Below are 18,830 nucleotides of genomic sequence, written 5' to 3'. Positions count from 1 at the left end.
TAATATTTACTGACTAGAAAGTACATGCCACCAAATAGTTGGTTTACTACCTGCGCTCTGTGACACCACATTCATTTCAGAAATCCCAAATTATCATTTAAAAAAATAAAAAAACTGAGATGTCCACAATCAATGTTCATTACTAAGATAACTTTAACATCATGTAGAAATAGAACAATTTCAGAATGCCTTTTTTATAATTTTACAAAAAAACTGTGTGTGTGTGTGTGTGTGTGTGTGTATCAAAACTAGCCAAACCTTTCATAGACTTGGATGTATTCAGGATTTTATCTATAAGAATTGAAACAAAGATGAAGTGATGTTATTAATATTATCATAAAGAGAAATACATTGGGCAATACTTTATATAAATCTTACATTAAAAAATTGAAACAGTGTTCTTGAAGTAAGGTCATTGGGTTTGAATTCAAGTACTATTAAAACTCAGCTCAGATATATGGTTGTTATAGAAAGGGAGCTAATAAATAATTTTTCAATCTATGAATTGGAGAGAGTATTCACAAAACTTTTCAAAGGAAACTACTGACTATTGGTTGACCCATATTTCTAACCCTCTAATATTACTCATGCCCTTGACTGTGAGGCTGCCCTTGGTTTCCTCATAGGGTTTTGAGACTTGGTTTAGGTCTGTACCTGTGTGTGTATCAGTACTTGCCATCCTCCAAACACTACACTGCACTTGATTCTGATACCTGGCTCTGTAAATCTCAGCTCAGTGCTATGATCAAAGACCATTAAAAATTATCGTAAAGACTGAGGCTGGGTAGGAAAGTATGGTAATTTGGATGGTAAAGAGAAAGAGAAAGAAAGGCATGATTTTTGAAGCTTTGAGAAAAATGAGCAGAGTGAAGGCCAAGCAAGCCCTGAAACACAGATGTCATTGTGAGCTGTGAGATTACAGACCCAGTGGCTTACAGACCCAGTGGCTGATGTGATTGCTCCCACCACTCAATAAAGTTGTGTTGACCTGTGACATGAAGTTACAAGGGAAGTAAGAGAGGGTTTAGATTATATATACTCGTATGTGAAAGAAAGAGAAAAGGTTTTGCCAAATGAATTCTTTTTATTCTTGAAAAGGCTGACAAAAACATTTTGGGGTCCATTTGTCTCACCTGTAGAATGAGTATAACTTAACTGCTTGCGAAAACAACAGCAAACAAACCAAAAAAAGGAGCTATTTTATTGAAATTTATTCCGCATTTAGCACTTTGATCAAGTAAAACCCTCCCTACGCATCCCTCCAGGCTAACATTTACTTTCTTTCTTAATGGTCATAGGACCCTAGGGAATTGCTGTACAGGTTGAATGGAATTGTACAGAGTTACAAAATTTCAGCACATCATGTGCCAGCTGCAGGACCCTTTGCAAAGTACTTAATGCTTTGAGTTTCACTTTCCTCGCCCATAAATGCAGGTGATAAAAGTTCTACTTCGTAAGGTTATTGTGAGGATCAAATCACATGTTGCATAGAAAGCACCCAGGACAACTCCTGGAGTGTAATAAGCACTCCCCAGAAGGTCACCATTATTATTACCAATTGTTATATAACTCTATATGCCGAAATGCATACTGACAAAAACATTCCTAAACAGATGTGCACACACATGCTGACACACTCATAGAATTCAAGGGTCATTGATTTTCATCTTGAAATCCATAACTACTCTTTTTTTTTTAATTTACTCCAGTGCTTGAAGAATCATAACACATCCAGAAGAGCAATTAAATGCACGCACACACACACACACACTCACACACGCAAACCCATACTGTACTGCAATAATGGATTTAACTATTTTTTATATTTATTATTTTCAATAAATGAGGATAGGTTCAGTGCAGCACTACTTACCAAATATTATCATAATGCTTATTAAAATAGCAAGTATGACTTCTGTTCTGAACCCCATGGAAAGCATACGGTCTTTATTCCTGCAAGTGTGTGTACTTCCATAGTCATCACAGTCACAGACGTGTATGGTGAGGGTGTTGGTACTTGTAAGTGATGGCATTCCATTGTCAGCGATTAGGACTGATAAATAGAAGACAGGCTCTTCTTGAAGGCTAAAACCAGTTCTATTAGTCAAAATTACAGCTGTGTTATCTAAAACAGAAATCCGTGTGCATAATTTTTCAATAACACAAAAGAAATTCACACCAGTCGCATGTTTTAGAAGCAATGGTATAGATATGTCAAATAAGTTTAAAACATAAAGAGGAAATTTCTGATAGAAAGACAAAAGATCCACTCAAAAAGTCATTATTGATTTGCCTTTGCCCTAACCCTAATTACATAATTAGGTGAATTACACCAATCAATTCCTAAACGTCTTTGATAAAGGTAGAAAACATAAATGTGGAACACAGAAAATAAAACAGCCTTTTAATGAGATATCAATATTTTCTAGGGGTGACTAGCATTAAACTTATGTTGACAGTTGTCAGTTTCATTTGGGTTATTTACTCACGACGCAGGTCTTTTTTAGTAGAAAAGTCATTGCTACAAGTACTAACGATACATAAGATTTTCAAAGTCATTTACCAATTTCACAGCAAGTGGTCTCAAATCACATATTTACTAATGAGACAAAGGATTAGTTTTACTCAGTAGGAGAAATTCTATTGGGATGTTTCATTTCACTTTGACATTATTAACCCATTTTCTATCTAAAATTCAGGTAGTAGTTAAACTTTAGTAGCACCAATCACTCATTTAGATAGAATATTTTTAAAAACTTTAACAAAGATGAACAATATATACTTCAACGTTTTTGAAGTTGTTTTTCCCTGAATACCAAAATATTCTTTTATTTTTTTATTTTATTTATTTATTTATTTCTAGGAGAGAGAGAGACAGTGTGAGCAGGGGAGGGTCAGAGAGAGAGGGAGATACAGACTCTGAAACAGGCTCCAGGCTCTGAGCTGGCAGTCAGCACAGAGCCCGACGTGGGGCCCGAACCCACGAACCGCGAGCTCATGACCTAAGCGAAAGTCGGACGCTTAACCGACTAAGCCACCCAGGCGCCCCATGAATACCAAAATATTCTAAGTAATCTTTTTTGGTGCAGTCTTGTGCCTGTGCACTATATTTCTTCCCTTTTCTTAGATTGCCATCCCCCTAAATATTTTCTGTAGCAATGAATCCTTAGAAGACACAATCAGGAAAATCCAAATAAAGGGAAGTCTCTCAAAATGTGTGCTTGCTAACGACTTTTCCCAAATCACCTTTTTAAAATGAATTCTCTATCATGTGCTTGGAACCTATAAAACTTGCAATTTTATTTTATTTACTAGGCAGATTGGAAAGGTAAGAAAGTTTACATTTTTCCATATATATTTTATTAGATTACTTGCAGTCACAAACATCGAATCAAATTATTTTCTTCATGTTTTGATATGCTTATTTTTCCTCAGTGACTTGTTTTATATTAATGTAAATAAATCTAAGCTAAAACTTATTTCTTATATTGATATTTGCATTTTTTTATCCTAAGTGGATTTGAGTTTTCTTCACTGGAGAATTTGACAAGGAGAAAAGGAAGAGAACATGTCTGCATTTATTCTCCCATGAAAGATGTCCCCCAGGGGTGCTTGGGTGGCTCAGTCGGTTGAGCACCGGGGTCTCGATTTTGGCTCAGGTCATGATCTCATGGTGCGTGGGATCAAGCCTCATGTTGGGCTCTGCACTGGCAGCATGGAGCCTGTTTGGGATTCTCTCTCTGCCCCTCCCCAGCTCATGCTCATTCTTTCTTTCTCTCTCAAAATAAATGAATAAATATTTTTTTTTAATTAAAAAAAAGGTGTCCCCTAGATCAAAGCTTAAACTCAGTTGTAAGAAAAGACAGGTGCAGGTATTTGGTTATGAATGCTTGTGTAATAAATCCTATGGTGTTTTCTATCTTTAAGATATAAAGTAAAATTAAAATAGAAGTCCATATGATGACTCGAAAATCTTTTACTGAAGTGAAGGAAAAAAGAACAGAACAGCCTTATACAAAGTCAGTCCACTTTGTATCTGTATGGAAGGATAAAATATTTTGTCTTTCCACACAAAACCCTTTGGAACATTGTGTCCTTCGACTGATATAATCACTACATTTTGAAGGAAAGGGAATAATCTTAAGCCAGTTTTATATATTTAAAGCTTCTAATTAATGACTCCAAATATCTGTGAATCAATCAAGCTAACATGACTGTTAAGTATATATCATTTTCTTCCCCAGACATAGATTTGAAGTTTGAGTTATACAAGGACATGAAAGGAGCCATTGTGTCAGAACTGCAATTATATTTGCAGGGTCATTCAGATTTTGCAAGGTCTTATAGCCACTGATGACTAGACAAAGGGTTTTTAATTTAAAGGAATCCAACAAGAAATGGGGTTACGATTCAGAACTCAACTTTGAGGTTTTTTTTTTTTTTTTACCATTTTCATTGCCACTCCCTGCTCTATTTCTCAATATTATCATATTGCAAGAACCATATAAAAAAGCAACATTATACATTCACTTAAAATCAAACACATTTCTCAAAGAAAGCTAAAAGACAATTGTGATGAATGGCATTACCTTGATTATCTATGATTGTAAAACTTGAGTTCTTTGTGTCTTCCACAGATAGATTAAAGTAAAAATGGTGATCTTCTATGGATTCATCTCTATCTACCGCACTGATGGTCTGAATTACCTAGAAAAAAAATAGAAATATGTTGCTTGCTTTTTGAGTCTGGAAAATAATTACTGTTAGAAAGATTATGATCATTATTAGTATTAGCTTTTATCAAAATTGTTTACCAATTGTTATGGATACTGCAGAAGATAACTCAAACTTGGGGATAATATTAAAATATTTTCTCAAGTTAAAAATAAGTTTACATGTGGGGCACCTCGGTGGCTCAGTTGGTTAAGCGACCGACTTCAGCTCAGGTCGTGATCTCACAGTCCATGAGTTCAAGCCCTGTGTCGGGCTCTGTGCTGACAGCTCAGAGCCTAGAGCCTGGACCCTGCCTCAAATTCTGTGTCTCCCTCTCTTTCTCTGCCCCTCTCCTGCTCTCACTCTGTCTCTCTCTTTCAAAAAATAAAACATCAGAAAATTAAGTTTACTTGACCCTTTCAAAAGAGTGTTTTGATATTGCATAATAAATTAACTTGTCTTGATGGGTAAGATGATTTCCACCACACTTGTTTCCATTGAGTTTGTTAGAAGTTCTCAAAGTACCACTGCTATTAAGATTCCCTCCCATATCCCCACCTGATTTCCCCCTTTCTTCCTTTTTTTCTTCTTTTCCCTTTTTTTTATCTGAACAATGGCCATTATGATGTGTTGAAGTTATATATTCCCTGCTCATTTGAGAGCATAGCTGTGGTAAACTTATTGTCTCACTAAAGTATTAGCTAAACTAACGAGTTCTTAAATTGATTTGAGGAAATAATGCAGTTAGAGCTTATGGGCAAAGTATGTGATCTCCTTTGACCCATAAAAATTAGAGCAAAAGTGTTCCCCATCAAACAAATTTCTATTTCAGATCATAAAAAAAGTGAAGTAGTGCAGTTATAAACACATCAGTTCACAGTTAATTCTTTTTTTCAAGACATGAATGTGTCAGTCAGCAGTTCATTATTGTCAAAAAAGAGATGTGCTGTCAAGATCACATAGTGAGACTGTGATTAATTCTGGAAATTAAAGTAAATTGATTATTGAAGTTATTGTTTTGCATTTTCTAGAATTAAAGTGCTTTTAACCATGTGTCAAACAAAAATATCTTTAGTTGCAAGATGACAGACCCAAATTTGATAACATTATACTTCAAAGAATAGATATATCTCCACATGCTTAAAGAGCCTTGTAAAACCAATGTAATTTGGACATTATTACTGTATTTCTTGATTTATCTTTTTCCTTGTAACACATTCCTAATCAAATCATAATTGTATAGTGTTAAACAATGCAATGAAACATAGCTCCATTCAATCCATGCCTGCAGTAATAAATGTGCGTTGTGTTAGGGTGATGCTTTTATTTTGGATTATAATAGCCAGGGTAAAGGGAAGGGGAACTTGAAACACTGATATGTTGAACCCTGGCTTTGCCACTTAATAGATTTTTATGCTTAAAAAATGGAGATACTAATACCTAACTTGTAGGATTGATTTTTAGAACTATGTGTCAGAGAGGCACCTAGGTGGCTCAGTTCGTTGAGCATCCAACTTCGGCTCAGGTCATGATCTCATTGCTCGTGAGTTCGAGCTCCGTGTAGGGCTCTGTGCTGACAGCTCAGAGCCTGGAGCCTGTTTCGGATTCTGTGTCTCTCTCTCTGCCCCTCCCCCATTCTCACTCTGTCTCCTTCTCTCTCTCAAAAATAAACATTAAAAAAAAATTAGAATTATACATCATAGCTTTTCAAGGTGCTTTTCGCACAGTCAGTACATGTTTATATGTGCTTTCTTCATGAAGACATAGTCTTATTGGGATTTGCACGGATAAGATGGCAGCCTGTGGAATGCTGCATGTAATCTCATTATGTGCATATTTGTTTAATTAAGATTGATAGCAAACTGCAAAGATTCATGTTCATCTTGTTGCCATATGCAGGCTTGATTTTTAGACAAGGAATAATTTATCTCACTATCTGGTTCTCTGTATTAAACACATGCATCAGGGGCATCTGGGTGGCTCAGTCAGTTAAACGTCTGGCTTTGGCTCAGGTCATGATCTTGTGGTTTGTAGGTTTGAGCCCTGCGTGGGGCTCTGTGCTGACAGCTCAGAGCCTGGAGCCTGTCTTCCAATTCTGTGTCTCCCTCTCTCTCTGACCCTCCCCTCCTCATGCTGTCTCTGTCTCTCTCTCAAAAATAAATAAAACATTTTAAAAAATTTAAATACATGCATCAGACTAAATGTTGAATATGTTTCCTTTTTGTGTATGAATGTTGAAGAACACTGGTGAGATATTCACTTTGTATGTATTTTTAAATAATTTTAATTAATTAAACTACATATGTATAGGTAAGCTGAATATGCATAGGTTTCACCACTCTGGTCCCCCCCCCCTTTTTTTTTAATGTTTATTCTTGAGAGAGAAGGAGACAGAGTACAAGTGGTGGAAATTCAGAGAGAGAGACACATTTTTTAAAGTTCTACTTTCTTAGCCAAATTATAGTTTTATCAGCCATAGCCACCATGTTATACATTCGGTCCTTAGATTTTATTCACCTTATAAAATTTATACTCTTTTACCAATCTCTTCCCATATCCCACACCCCCAGGACCCTGGCAACCATTTCCTATCCTATCTCCCTCCCATCCCCTCCGCAGAACACATTATTCAAGCCCTAGACCTGTTCTTGTTTGTGAAGTTTGCAAAAAAAAAACACTGTAAAGGATACAGTGAATACAAGAAGCAAACAAAACCAAGTCTCATACAAGACAGAGACATGCAGAGAAATAAGTAATATAATTCCTATAGAATAGACAGACACCAAAAATAATGGTTGAGAAAAAAAGAAGAAAGTAATCTGAGTATTAAAGTAGGAGAAAGAAAATGATTTTCCAAAGTGGAAGGGAGCAAATGAGCTAATACTTGGGTAAAAAATTATGAATTAGCCAGGTGAGTGTGATCCAGACAAAAAAAATGCTACCTGAAAACCATGAATGCAGAGAAATAACATATTACTAGGTAGAAATGAAAGAAATTTGGATTTTTAGGTCAAAGATAAACATTAGCAGTTTCATAAGTCTTCATTTAATCATTTTATGGAACTACAAATGGTATTTGACTTTAAAGATAATCATGGGAAAATGTAATCAGTGTGCCTGTCCATTACTATGACTTCTTTTTCTAAAAAAAAAAAGGGGGGGGTGGAGGCACTGATGGCTCTGTCTGTTAAGTGCCCGACTTTGGCTCAGGTCATGATCTCACAGCTCGTGGATTCATGCCCTGTGCCTGGCTCTGTGCTGACAGCTAGTTCAGAGTCTGGAACCTGCTACTGATTCTGTCTCCCTCTCTCTGTGACCCTCCCCTGCTCACGCTGTCTCTCTCTCAGAAAGAAATAAAACATTAAAAAAAAAAAAAAAAAAGGAGGCACACTGGGCCAATTTACTAAAATGCCATTCCTAGATAACTTTTCTGATTTAAAAATATCAGTACAACATTCATTTTCACACAAAATATATGTATGGCCCTTTTTAAACATGTAAATTTTTGATAGCTAGGCAAAGAAGCAAATATTATACATGGATTTGGAGCAAACAGTTAATATATTTGAGTCTGTTTCTTTATCTGAACAGTAGATATCAATGAAGTCTAGTTATAGGATTTGCTGAGGAATTTTAGATATCAATGAAGTCTACTTATAGGATTTGCTGAGGAATTTCAAATAAGATTATAAACTATGAGTTAAACAATGAATTACAATCAAAATGCAGGTATTGATTATTAATTGATATAAATCATGAATTCTTTGGAATGTGTTTAATATCAATTTCTATTAATACAAACACATTAAACAAAAAGTGAGACCTGCAAAAAATGAATACAAGAAGGATGTTTTAAATTTCAACTAAATTGCTGCTTATTTAGTTATTTTAGGTATATTTTTATTTATAGCTTGCACCAAGCTATAAACGCAAATTCTTTCTCCCATTGTCAAGAGGTACAGTCAACAAATTTGAGTCAGACTGTTACTTTTTATGCCACTTCACTGAGAACATGATTACAAATTAGACTTGTTTTGAGAAAATAAAGGATTCAAAACTGTCATTGAGTATCTGTTCAAAAGGCCAAAGTATTAATTAATACAATACTAGAATTAGTGCTAACAAGAAAATGTAGTCTATAGTCTCTGTTTTCTTTCTTTGTTTAGCATGTTATTAGGAGAAAAGTGTTGAAAAATCCATAACATTCTAATGTTTTGGTCCTGGACAAAGATAGAGATACTCAAGTCTTCTAAAAAGCACTTTTCACAAAATTATATGTATTTAAATGTCACAGATATATACTGTTTTGACATTTACTTATAGATATCTTCTTATATTCATTTAACAATTTTACTTTCTTAAATTTGTGTCTCGGTATATATATATTTCATTTCTTTTGTTAAGTGATTCTTAAATACATACTTTCTAAAAATTCACATAGCATCATAGTATATAAATTAAAAAATTATAAAAATATCTGACTAATATCCCAAAGGCATCCATTTAGCAAATATTTCACTGGCATTTGGAACACGCCAAGCCGTGTGTCACTTCTGTTTACATGTTAGTGGAGAAGAGGGACATAGTACCTGAGAAAAAAAGTGCAGAATAAAACACCCAAAGTACATAATACTTAAACATTTGGAGGTCATAAGACTTGGCATCTAACATGAAATTAGAAGATTATACTTCAAAGATGAGCAGTGGGATGTCATGAATATTGCAGAAGAGCATATTACAAAGTTTGTACTTTTATACTGAGGTCCACTCACAAGTTCTAAATTGGAAAACAATGACTATATTTTTTGGTTAGGATCCCATGGTCCAAATATTGGGGAAATTTCTGCATTTTAGAATGTTCACTCTGAAGACATCTTTAGTGTGGATCTGGAAATAGGGAACCTCGTTAACAAGCTGTTGCCATGACCCAGGGAAACATTTGTTTTGTATTCAAAACCTTCTGATGTGATATATAAAGACAACTTCAGCCACAGTTACAGAATGCGTTATTTTTAATGAGAAATTATATGGAGATTACTGAAGTGTTTACATAAACTGAGGTGGTAACAACATGCTCTCAGGTGAAGAGGGTCTCCCGCACTCCAAATTTCCCATAGGGAATGTTGGATGTCATCACGGTAACATTTCACCATTTCCAAAAGGACATAAAATATATTCTTTTGACTATTTTCCCACCACTAAAAACTGCCCTAGAAATTTTCTCCCTGTCTTCAGACTTAACCGATAACAGCAGTATCAATATCAGTATCAGCATCAACTACTGCGGTATATCCCTCAATGTGAGCGGTGAGACTGGATAGTGAGAAATTTGATGTTATGGATGGGTCCTTCAGCAGAACTGTCCATGGCTCACTCCAGAAGGTATGTTAGGTCCCTGGTAGGGTAGAAAGAGTGAGCTTAGAGCACAGAGGTACTTAGGGGATGGAATCAATAGGATTCATGACTGATAGATATGAAGAATAAAAGACCAGAATGAATTCAGGATGATGTCCACATGTCCGTCCTTCCTGCACAATTTAGTGAGTTAAGGTAATTTTGTAAAGGACATTGAAAAAAAAACCAAACAGGACAGGCTTGGAGAAAAAAGCAGGGTGTAACCTTAGGACATACAAGTAGAAATCTCTAGTTAATTGTGCATACATCTTGAAATAGAGGAGAGAAAACAGGCATAAAGATCTAGAAGTCATCACAAAAGAGTGATCTTGAAAAAATAAAAGACAGGACACAAGAAAGAAAGAAAGGTGAGAAGAAAACCGGATTGTAATGTAAGATCATGGAAATTTCAGCAGCAGAAAATTTTTATGTGGAGACAATGTAAATGTCTTCACATTAGACAGAATATTGATATCAAAGAACCTAAAATCGCTGATATTATACTTTACTTCTGGAAAAGATATTTGGTATCAGTCAAGATAATGGGAATCATTAATTTGAAAAATTAGAACTATTTCCACCAAACAGGAAAGGCAAATGGCCCTAATGTCAGCTCATTTATTATATTCATATTCTGCAAACTACTGAGTATTTTCTCCCTCTTCTCCTGCCCACCCTGGGCATTTACACACCAAGAACAAAAATAGAAATTCTGTGTAACCGTGTAGATCATTAAGGAGATGCCTGATTTTCTCTAGAATTGAGTACAACTATTCTGGCATTTTGATTTTCTACAATGAATGTATTATCCGTCCAAAGCAGATTGACACCTTTTAATTTGTCATCTTGTCCAGCAATTAAGCCTGTGGGAAATAAGATCAAGAATGATCTTCACAGTATGAGAAATCACATAAAATATATCCTTAATGATATTTAACTCATTACATGTGAGTTGATAGCATTAGGTATATAGTATATAAATATGCAGTAAATTATTTGTTTCTCTTAAAGGTTTTTAAACTTTAATTTGCTAAGAACATTGTTAAGATCTACGCTCTTAACAAATCTTTAAGGACACAATACTGCATTGTTAACTACAGGCACAGACTTAATCATCAGGTAAAACTGAAACTTTATAACTGTTGAATAGCAACTCTCCAATTTTACATTTCTAAATGTGACTTTAAGAACTTAAAATTCCACCATATTTATTCACAGTACTGCGCTTGATCTCATTTTCCCAAATAAACGTCTTTCTTTTCAGTAACTTTTTTAATATGCATTCTACATATTATTGTATGGACCTTTTATACGTATTTTACATATCATTGTATGGACCTGAGCTTCAGAATAGTATGAAAAATCATAGTGTAAAAGTAGAAATTTTTTCTCCATCCTTGTTTTAAAGTATGGTACCACATGTTTCAGTATTGAGAATTTGACTATCGATTTGAGTGCTAGTATTATCATTTTATTCTTACTATACTTACTATGGCTTCATTTCATTCCCCAGAATTTAAGTCTAATTTTGTCACATGGTTTCTTATTATCTTCAAAAGAAAAGTTGATGTGTATCTTTTAATTCCTTTGAGATATTGATATACTGGGAAATATTAATAGATTTCATTTTTTGTTATTCTCCTAAAGTTACTTTTTTCTGTACTGTATATCATCATTTAATACCTCTATAAATGGTTTTTAATTGCAATATACATATAATGCTTATAGCCAGACATATTCTTAATAACTTTTCTCTGTTTATGTGTGCAGGTATTTAATTTTGTCACTTTTTACTATGAGTAAAACTACTCAAAGTACCTTGAGGAGGCTCCTTTGTTTTGAATGCTTTGGGAAAGTTTATATAGCATGGGGATCATTTATAACTTATAATTTTGACATTATTCAACTTCATGGATTTCTTGGCCTAAATTATTCGAAATAATATTATGATTATTCTTTGAAACTCTTTTCTTATCATTATTTCTTTGTATTTTATTATCTTTCATTTCAGCATATGATTTTCAACTTTCCTTTTGAAATAATTGTAGATTCTCAGAAAATTTCAAAAGCAGTGCATAGGGTATTTTAAATACTTCTTTCTGTGAACCCAACAGTTACATCCCATAGCTACTGTACAATTTCAATTCCTGGAAACTGAAATGGGTACAATAGTGATAAAGAGATAATTTATTCAGTTTTCACTGGTTCTTACATCTGTGTATGTGTGCACGTGTGTGTGTAGCTCAATTTGATCTCATGTAAAGCCCAGTGTCACCACACCCAATCAGGATACAGAAGAGTTCCTGGGGCGCCTGGGTGGCGTAGTCGGTTAAGCGTCCGACTTTCGCTTAGGTCATGATCTCGCGGTTCGTGGGTTCGAGCCCCGCGTCGGGCTCTGTGCTGACTGCTCAGAGCCTGGAGCCTGTTTCAGCGTCTGTATCTCCCTCTCTCTCTCTCTCTCTGACCCTCCCCTGCTCACGCTGTCTCTTGCTCTCTCCTAGAAATAAATAAAACATAAAAAAAAAAAAGATACAGAAGACTTTCATCCACACATGTGAACTCCTTTATACCCCTCTTTTCACACTTACACCCCCAATCCTTCCTTGTTCCCTGGCAACCAGTAAACCTTCCTGAAACTTTCTCTTATAGCTTCGTCTTTTAGAGGATGTACTATAAATGGAATCATAAAGCACATAAGGTTGAGGGTATTGCCTTTCTCATGAAACATAATGCCCTTGAGGTCCATGGTGCTATGCGTGTATACATCATCTGTTCCTTTTTTATGGCCAGGTAGTAGTCCATTTTATGGATGTATCACACTTCATTTAACCATTCTCCTGGTAACTGACATGTGGATTATTTCCAGGTCAGGCTACATTATGAATAAAGTTGCCATGAATATTTTTATGTAAACATCAGTATTTCTCTGACACGTGTGCCACACTCTGCCCAAATGCGTGATTATTAGATTATACGGTAAGTACATGCTTAGCTTTATACTAAACTGTCAAATTATAATTCACTTTTCACTTCCACCCCCTTTCCTCCCAGCATTAGATGATGTCACTGGGTATTGTTTTTCTAGCCATTCTGGTAGGTGTGTAGTAATATCTCATTGTAATTTTAAACTACAGTGTCCAGAAAACTAATGATGGTCAACCTCTTTTCACTTGCTTTTTTGCTTTCTGTGTAACCTCTCAGGGAAATGTCTTGTCATATCTTTTGCCTATTTTATAATTGTATTATTTAATAATTTTGGCCAATGAGTTTTAAGAGTTCTTTGTACAGTCTGGATATAAATCCTTTGAGGATTCTTTGGTTTCCAAATATTTTCTTCCAATCTGCAGATTATTTTTTAATCCTTTTAACAGAGATTTACGTATTTTTTTAGTTTGTAAATACTTTGTTTTTTCTTATATATTGGGCCTTTGGTGCTATATCTAAGAACTCTGTCTAGCTATAGAGAATAGTTTTTTCTCCTGTGTTTACTTCTAAAAGTTTTACAGTTTTTGGTTTACATATAAATCTATGATACATTTTGAAATAACTTTTGTATAAGGTATGAGGTTTAGGTGGATTTTTCTATCTCTTCCCTATGAATATCTAATTGCCTCAGCAAAATTGGTTGAAAAGAGTGGGCAATTTATATGTATCTATGAATTTTTTCTGCAATACTGTTCATGTCATCCAGATTTCCACATTTTTTTAGGACACACAAGTATATTGTATTAGAAAATATGTATCTTCTTTTCTCCTATTGATTTAATTATGACTTCTTTTGTTTTGATTTGCTTTTTTCTTGCATTAAAAATAAATAATCTGGTCAACAAAGAAAGAAGTATTTATTTACTCTATGGAAAAAAAAATGGCCAATGCAGTTTATTGAGTTATTGCTCCAGAGATTTAAAAAGCAACAACTCAATGTGTTTCAAACCAATCAAAACAAAACAAAACAAAACAAAAAAATCAGGAATCTGACAAAATCAAAACTCTAATAAGAAAACAAAACCAACTTCAATAATGTTTATATTGAAAGTGGTAACTTTTTAATGTTTATTTTATAAATAATGGATCTTTTAAGCATGGAATGAAAACTATTAATCTGTTCACACCCTCATCTGCAATCTTCAGTGACAGTGACAGTTTTGTTTCTGTGCAATGTCACATGTGCACAGACACCGTATGGATCATTTAGGATCTCTTTAGAAGAGACCTTCTAAGACTACTCTTAACTGTTCATTTTAATAGTAACAACATTACTTTTAACAAAGGCCAATGCTACCCATTTTCTCATTTAATAGTATTTTTATCTTTACTAACTCCTCATAAGATAGTAATTATAGGGCAAAATTATGTTTCTTTTTCAAATGAGGAGAGTGGTACTCAGCATGGTTATATCATTATCTAATTTGGGAAGTGTGCTAACTGGTAAAATTATCTTGCTATTATATCAGGCAATCTTTCTACTATTAGTGTTTACTGTTGTTTTTGAGGTTTCATTCCCACATGAAGGGAAACATATTTGGATTAAAAACCATGACTTTCTACATACATGACTTTTAGACAGTATTGAAGAATACCAATTAGCCCATAGAATGCCCCTAAATTAATACCAGAAAGCAAATGTTCATTGCAATCCTCTCTAAAGTACCCTTTGTCTCTCTAAAAATTGGGACAAAACAGACAGAAAAACAAAGACAACATTTAAAGAATAAATAAAGGGAACAAAATTATTTTCCTATTCTGTCAATTTTTCTTAAATGGTAAAATGGTAAAGAGGCAAATTCATCAAATTCACACAGATGCAGTCAGTTATCATTGGAAAGCTGTATGCTTTGTATTGCTTAAGACTAAATTAAAAGTTTAGTAGAGAGTATCACTTAAAAAAGAGGAGAGAGAGACAGAGAGAGAGAGAGAGAGAAAGAGAGACTGAGTTAATAATTGCTTATCTTTTCCTTGACTCTGGCCACATTGGTGCCAAGAATGATAATTCACTGGAAAAAAATGACTTATTGTTTAGTTTTTTAATATTCTAATGCAGTCAGGCAATCAATCTCCAATTAGCCCAAATAATTTTGTCATTAAGAAATTATTATTTTGAATTTAAAAATGAAATTACCATTCTGGGAAGAAACAAGCAAAATCCTATCTAAAATAATTTTTTAAAATATTGTATATAATAGAACATTGTTTAAAGTTAAACTTACCTTCACTGAAATGCATTTGGAAAATTTACTTTTTTTAAATGCTACACTTATGTCCTACCCACTTATTCATAGATTTATATTATAAAAGTGAACTAGTATAGCACATGGACAATCTTATAAACTCTCACACACATAGTCACATCACAAGCTTTAAAAACCAAGTTTCACAATTCAATGTTTTGCCCTAATTATTTGTGAATACAAATTTTAAAAATCTGATAATTTTGGTGCCAAAATGAAGGTAATGAGGGAGAATGTTGCTTTTACAGAATAACTTATTGATTATTCTGGAATCTAATTGCCTTAAATTGTGTGACTTCAAGACTCATTAATCTGGTTGTTCTAATAATGTAGGAGCCAATTTGAAAGGCTGCTTTTCTTTTTATTGGGTTTAAGGTGCTTTATTAGATAATTGGTGTCCTCAAACACCCTTTACTTTGGTTGTTATTCCTAAATTAACTAAGATCATCTACATAAGCATTTTATTTTATACTTGTTTTTACATACTTACTTTGTTTGTATTTATATAGCCATAAATAATTTATTAAAGATGTTTTCTATAAATCAGTTTATTAAAAATGCTCATTCCTTATGAATATAAGCAGTAGACATTCTATTTTTAAAGACTAATAGAATGCCATACTTGGTAAAAAAAATAAAAATCATGCAATTTTTATGAAAAGCATATAATAGAAAATGATTTGGGTAAACACAGTAAGATCAACATATACTAGAGAAAACATTCACTTTCAAAGAAATCATTACAATGTCCTCTCTAATGGGTATAATGCAGCTGAATATTTCTTCACTGACAAGCTCACACATAGTATTTCTGAAAGATCACTTGCTACATCAATACCAAGGAACGAGCTGTTAAACAAGATGATTTCTTATCAACCAGCAGGCACTAGTGTATATTAATAACAGAAGGACTCTTTCAGATTTTTGCAAGTAGTTATTTCCCCCTCTATCTTTTGGCCTTATCTTTCATTAAAATTTACTGATCTAGCAAAAATGGTATAGAGTTTATGAATATAATTATTTGTAATTGAAAAGACTTTCTAAATTCGACACTGCTTCCAAGCATTGTATTTTTTATTCATTTTGTTTTGGCATTCTTGGTCTTCTATGATACTTCTGATGTTTAAAATCATTGTTTTTCTCTTTTTGGTATTGTCACCTTTAAGTATTGTCCATATTAGGGGCACCTGGGTAACTCAGTTAGTTGAGCATCTTACTCTTGGTTTTGGCTCACATCATGATCTCACATTTCTTGGAATCGAGGCCCATGTCAGGCTCTGTGCTGACAGTGTGGAGCCTGCTTGGGATTCTCTCTCTCTTCTTTCCCTGTCCCTCCCCTCTGCGCTCTCTCTAAGTAAATTAAATAAATATTGTCCACATTAATTCAATTACATTTACAGGAAAGAGTTCTGGACTACTCCTAGGATTCATGTCTCTATTCAAAATTTAAAGTATTTGGTTAAAAAAAGCATCATTTGCCATAATTTGCATAGCTTCATACATGTATATGTGCCTTTATGCACACATGCACGTATGTATTACAGAACTATCCCAACTTATGAATGACAAGTGGGCTTAGCATTTGCAATCTGAAGGAAAATTATTTACCTCTGAATACTTATGAGACTTCTAATTAAAGAAAGCCTTCTGAAATTTATCATATCAGTAGTTTTGTAAAGTACATGAATTGTAAACAACTGAAGGAAATAAACAAAGAAATAGCAAAGAGTGGTAGAGTTTCCTTTAGAGTGGTCTTCCACATTATTGGAAAATAGGGAATAGGAGAGCTACATAGTGAGACAGGAGAGGAAGGGAAAGCAGGATTTTTCTTGGGTTTCTGGGGTGGAATCGCAGCTTTACCTACCAACCATTCTATCTGCATTTTCTGCAACACTCCACTAAAATATCATAAAATCTTAGGAAAATGACTGCTTACAAATCTGAGGCAGGAAATATAAAAGATGATCTTAAGTATCAGTCTGGGTCCAACTGAGGGACAGGAAGCACACAGTCATTTGAAAAGAGGAAGATTAATATAAAGAATGATTAAGCTACAGTAGGAGAGTAACTATAAAGATATAATGAGAACTCCAAAGGGGACACGGAAGTTCACTGAAATTATCCAGACAGACAAGTGTGGACGAGCGCCTCTCTCCCCAAGACAAGCTTTAGCTCTCCTCGTAGAGTGTGTGATTGCAGCGTCTTGTTTTCAGGACAAAGGAGTTCACTTGGTGGCCAAGGCCAGAGCTAGTCCACATTCTTCAGGCAAGCAGGAACAAACCTCCAGGGTCCAAGTGCGCCGGCAGACAGAAATGCAGAAGGAGCCCGGAGGTCACCGCAGGTGCAAGGTCACGGCCAGAACTCACCGCATCCACCCTGAGAGGGCTGCATAGACCTCATCAGGCCTGAGATAGAGTCATGTGGCTGCCGAGGGAATATACCTTTGGGACCTAAGGGACCATGCTTGTGGCTGGACAAAGCCTACTGTGCAGCACGAGAAAGGAAAAAGGAAACATGCTGTACACGGGAGCCAGGAAGTTCTGCACTGTTCAGTCATTCAGTGCCCTCCTTTGACAAGGCTCCATGTTGCATTCACAATAAAAGAAATGCTCTAAAGGTACCAATTCGTTATTGCAGTTTCATGGCACAGGTACTTTTTAAGGAAGTACTGAAGGATGAATGTGAAGCTACAAAGCAATAAATTAATAAATGGCGGAGCCTAGAACAGATTGCTGTATCAGAAACGAGGAAACCAATCAAAGACTAATAGGTCATGTCTCAAGTACACAGAAGCTGATGTTTCTTCAGGAATGCCTGAAGATCTGTTTTTCGTACCATTCTTGGTCCATTTGTAATTCTCTTTGTGATATAGATTGCTTACATTTTTTCTTTTGTTTCTGTATGTGTCTGTGTGTGCATGTAGGTGCGTACAGGTTTGCATTCTTTAAAAAATAAGGTGCTGGGCTTTTTTAACATCAGAGAGGCCTGTTCTTTGGTAAAGAATGTTGAGGGGAAGGAGAGAAAGTGGGAGAAGAAAGAAGGGGCTTCACTTTGGTGAGAATTAATATAAACAAATTCACACCAAATCCCATGTTTGTTGGTACAAAGTCTCCCTCAGAGTTTGCTATTATGAAGTTCTGTCTCCCCTACCCCATTTTCTAAAGTATATGTTCTCCATATTTCATTCTTCCCCACCTTCTCTTTAGCAATTTACTTAGGGGTATCTCAGATCAGGAGGTACATCATGGACAGTCCCTTCTTTCTCTGCATTGCATCTACTTTCTCATTCCTGAGTCCAGAGAAGAGACTCTTTCCTCTCTGTTTCCACACCCAAATTTCCTGTTTGCAAAATGGAGAGGTATATTCTGTTCCTTGGCTTTGTCAAGAATTCATACTATGTGACATGTATATCTCTCAGTTTGTGTTTTGATAGTGTAGTTGCTTCCTTATTAGTCAACTATTTCTTACTATTATTTTCGTAAACATTTTTAAAAC

General features: G+C 34.8%; 1 protein-coding gene across 1 annotated transcript in view; it reads right to left on the bottom strand.

The window, feature by feature from the left end:
- The window catches only part of CDH19 (cadherin 19), a 69,572-nt gene that overhangs the window by 813 nt on the left and 49,929 nt on the right, over nt 1-18,830 (bottom strand). The window contains exons 9-10 of the mRNA XM_077777669.1: nt 4,590-4,707; nt 1,874-2,125 (exon numbers count right to left, since the gene is read on the bottom strand). Coding sequence (XP_077633795.1) covers nt 1,874-2,125; nt 4,590-4,707 — 370 coding nt within the window. The remainder of the gene's footprint in view (nt 1-1,873; nt 2,126-4,589; nt 4,708-18,830) is intronic.

This window comes from Crocuta crocuta, unplaced genomic scaffold (assembly GCF_008692635.1).
Source record: "Crocuta crocuta isolate KB4526 unplaced genomic scaffold, BGI_CrCroc_1.0 scaffold36, whole genome shotgun sequence".
In the NCBI taxonomy this organism is placed as follows: domain Eukaryota; kingdom Metazoa; phylum Chordata; class Mammalia; order Carnivora; family Hyaenidae; genus Crocuta; species Crocuta crocuta.
This window is presented reverse-complemented; position numbering and strand designations above follow the sequence as displayed.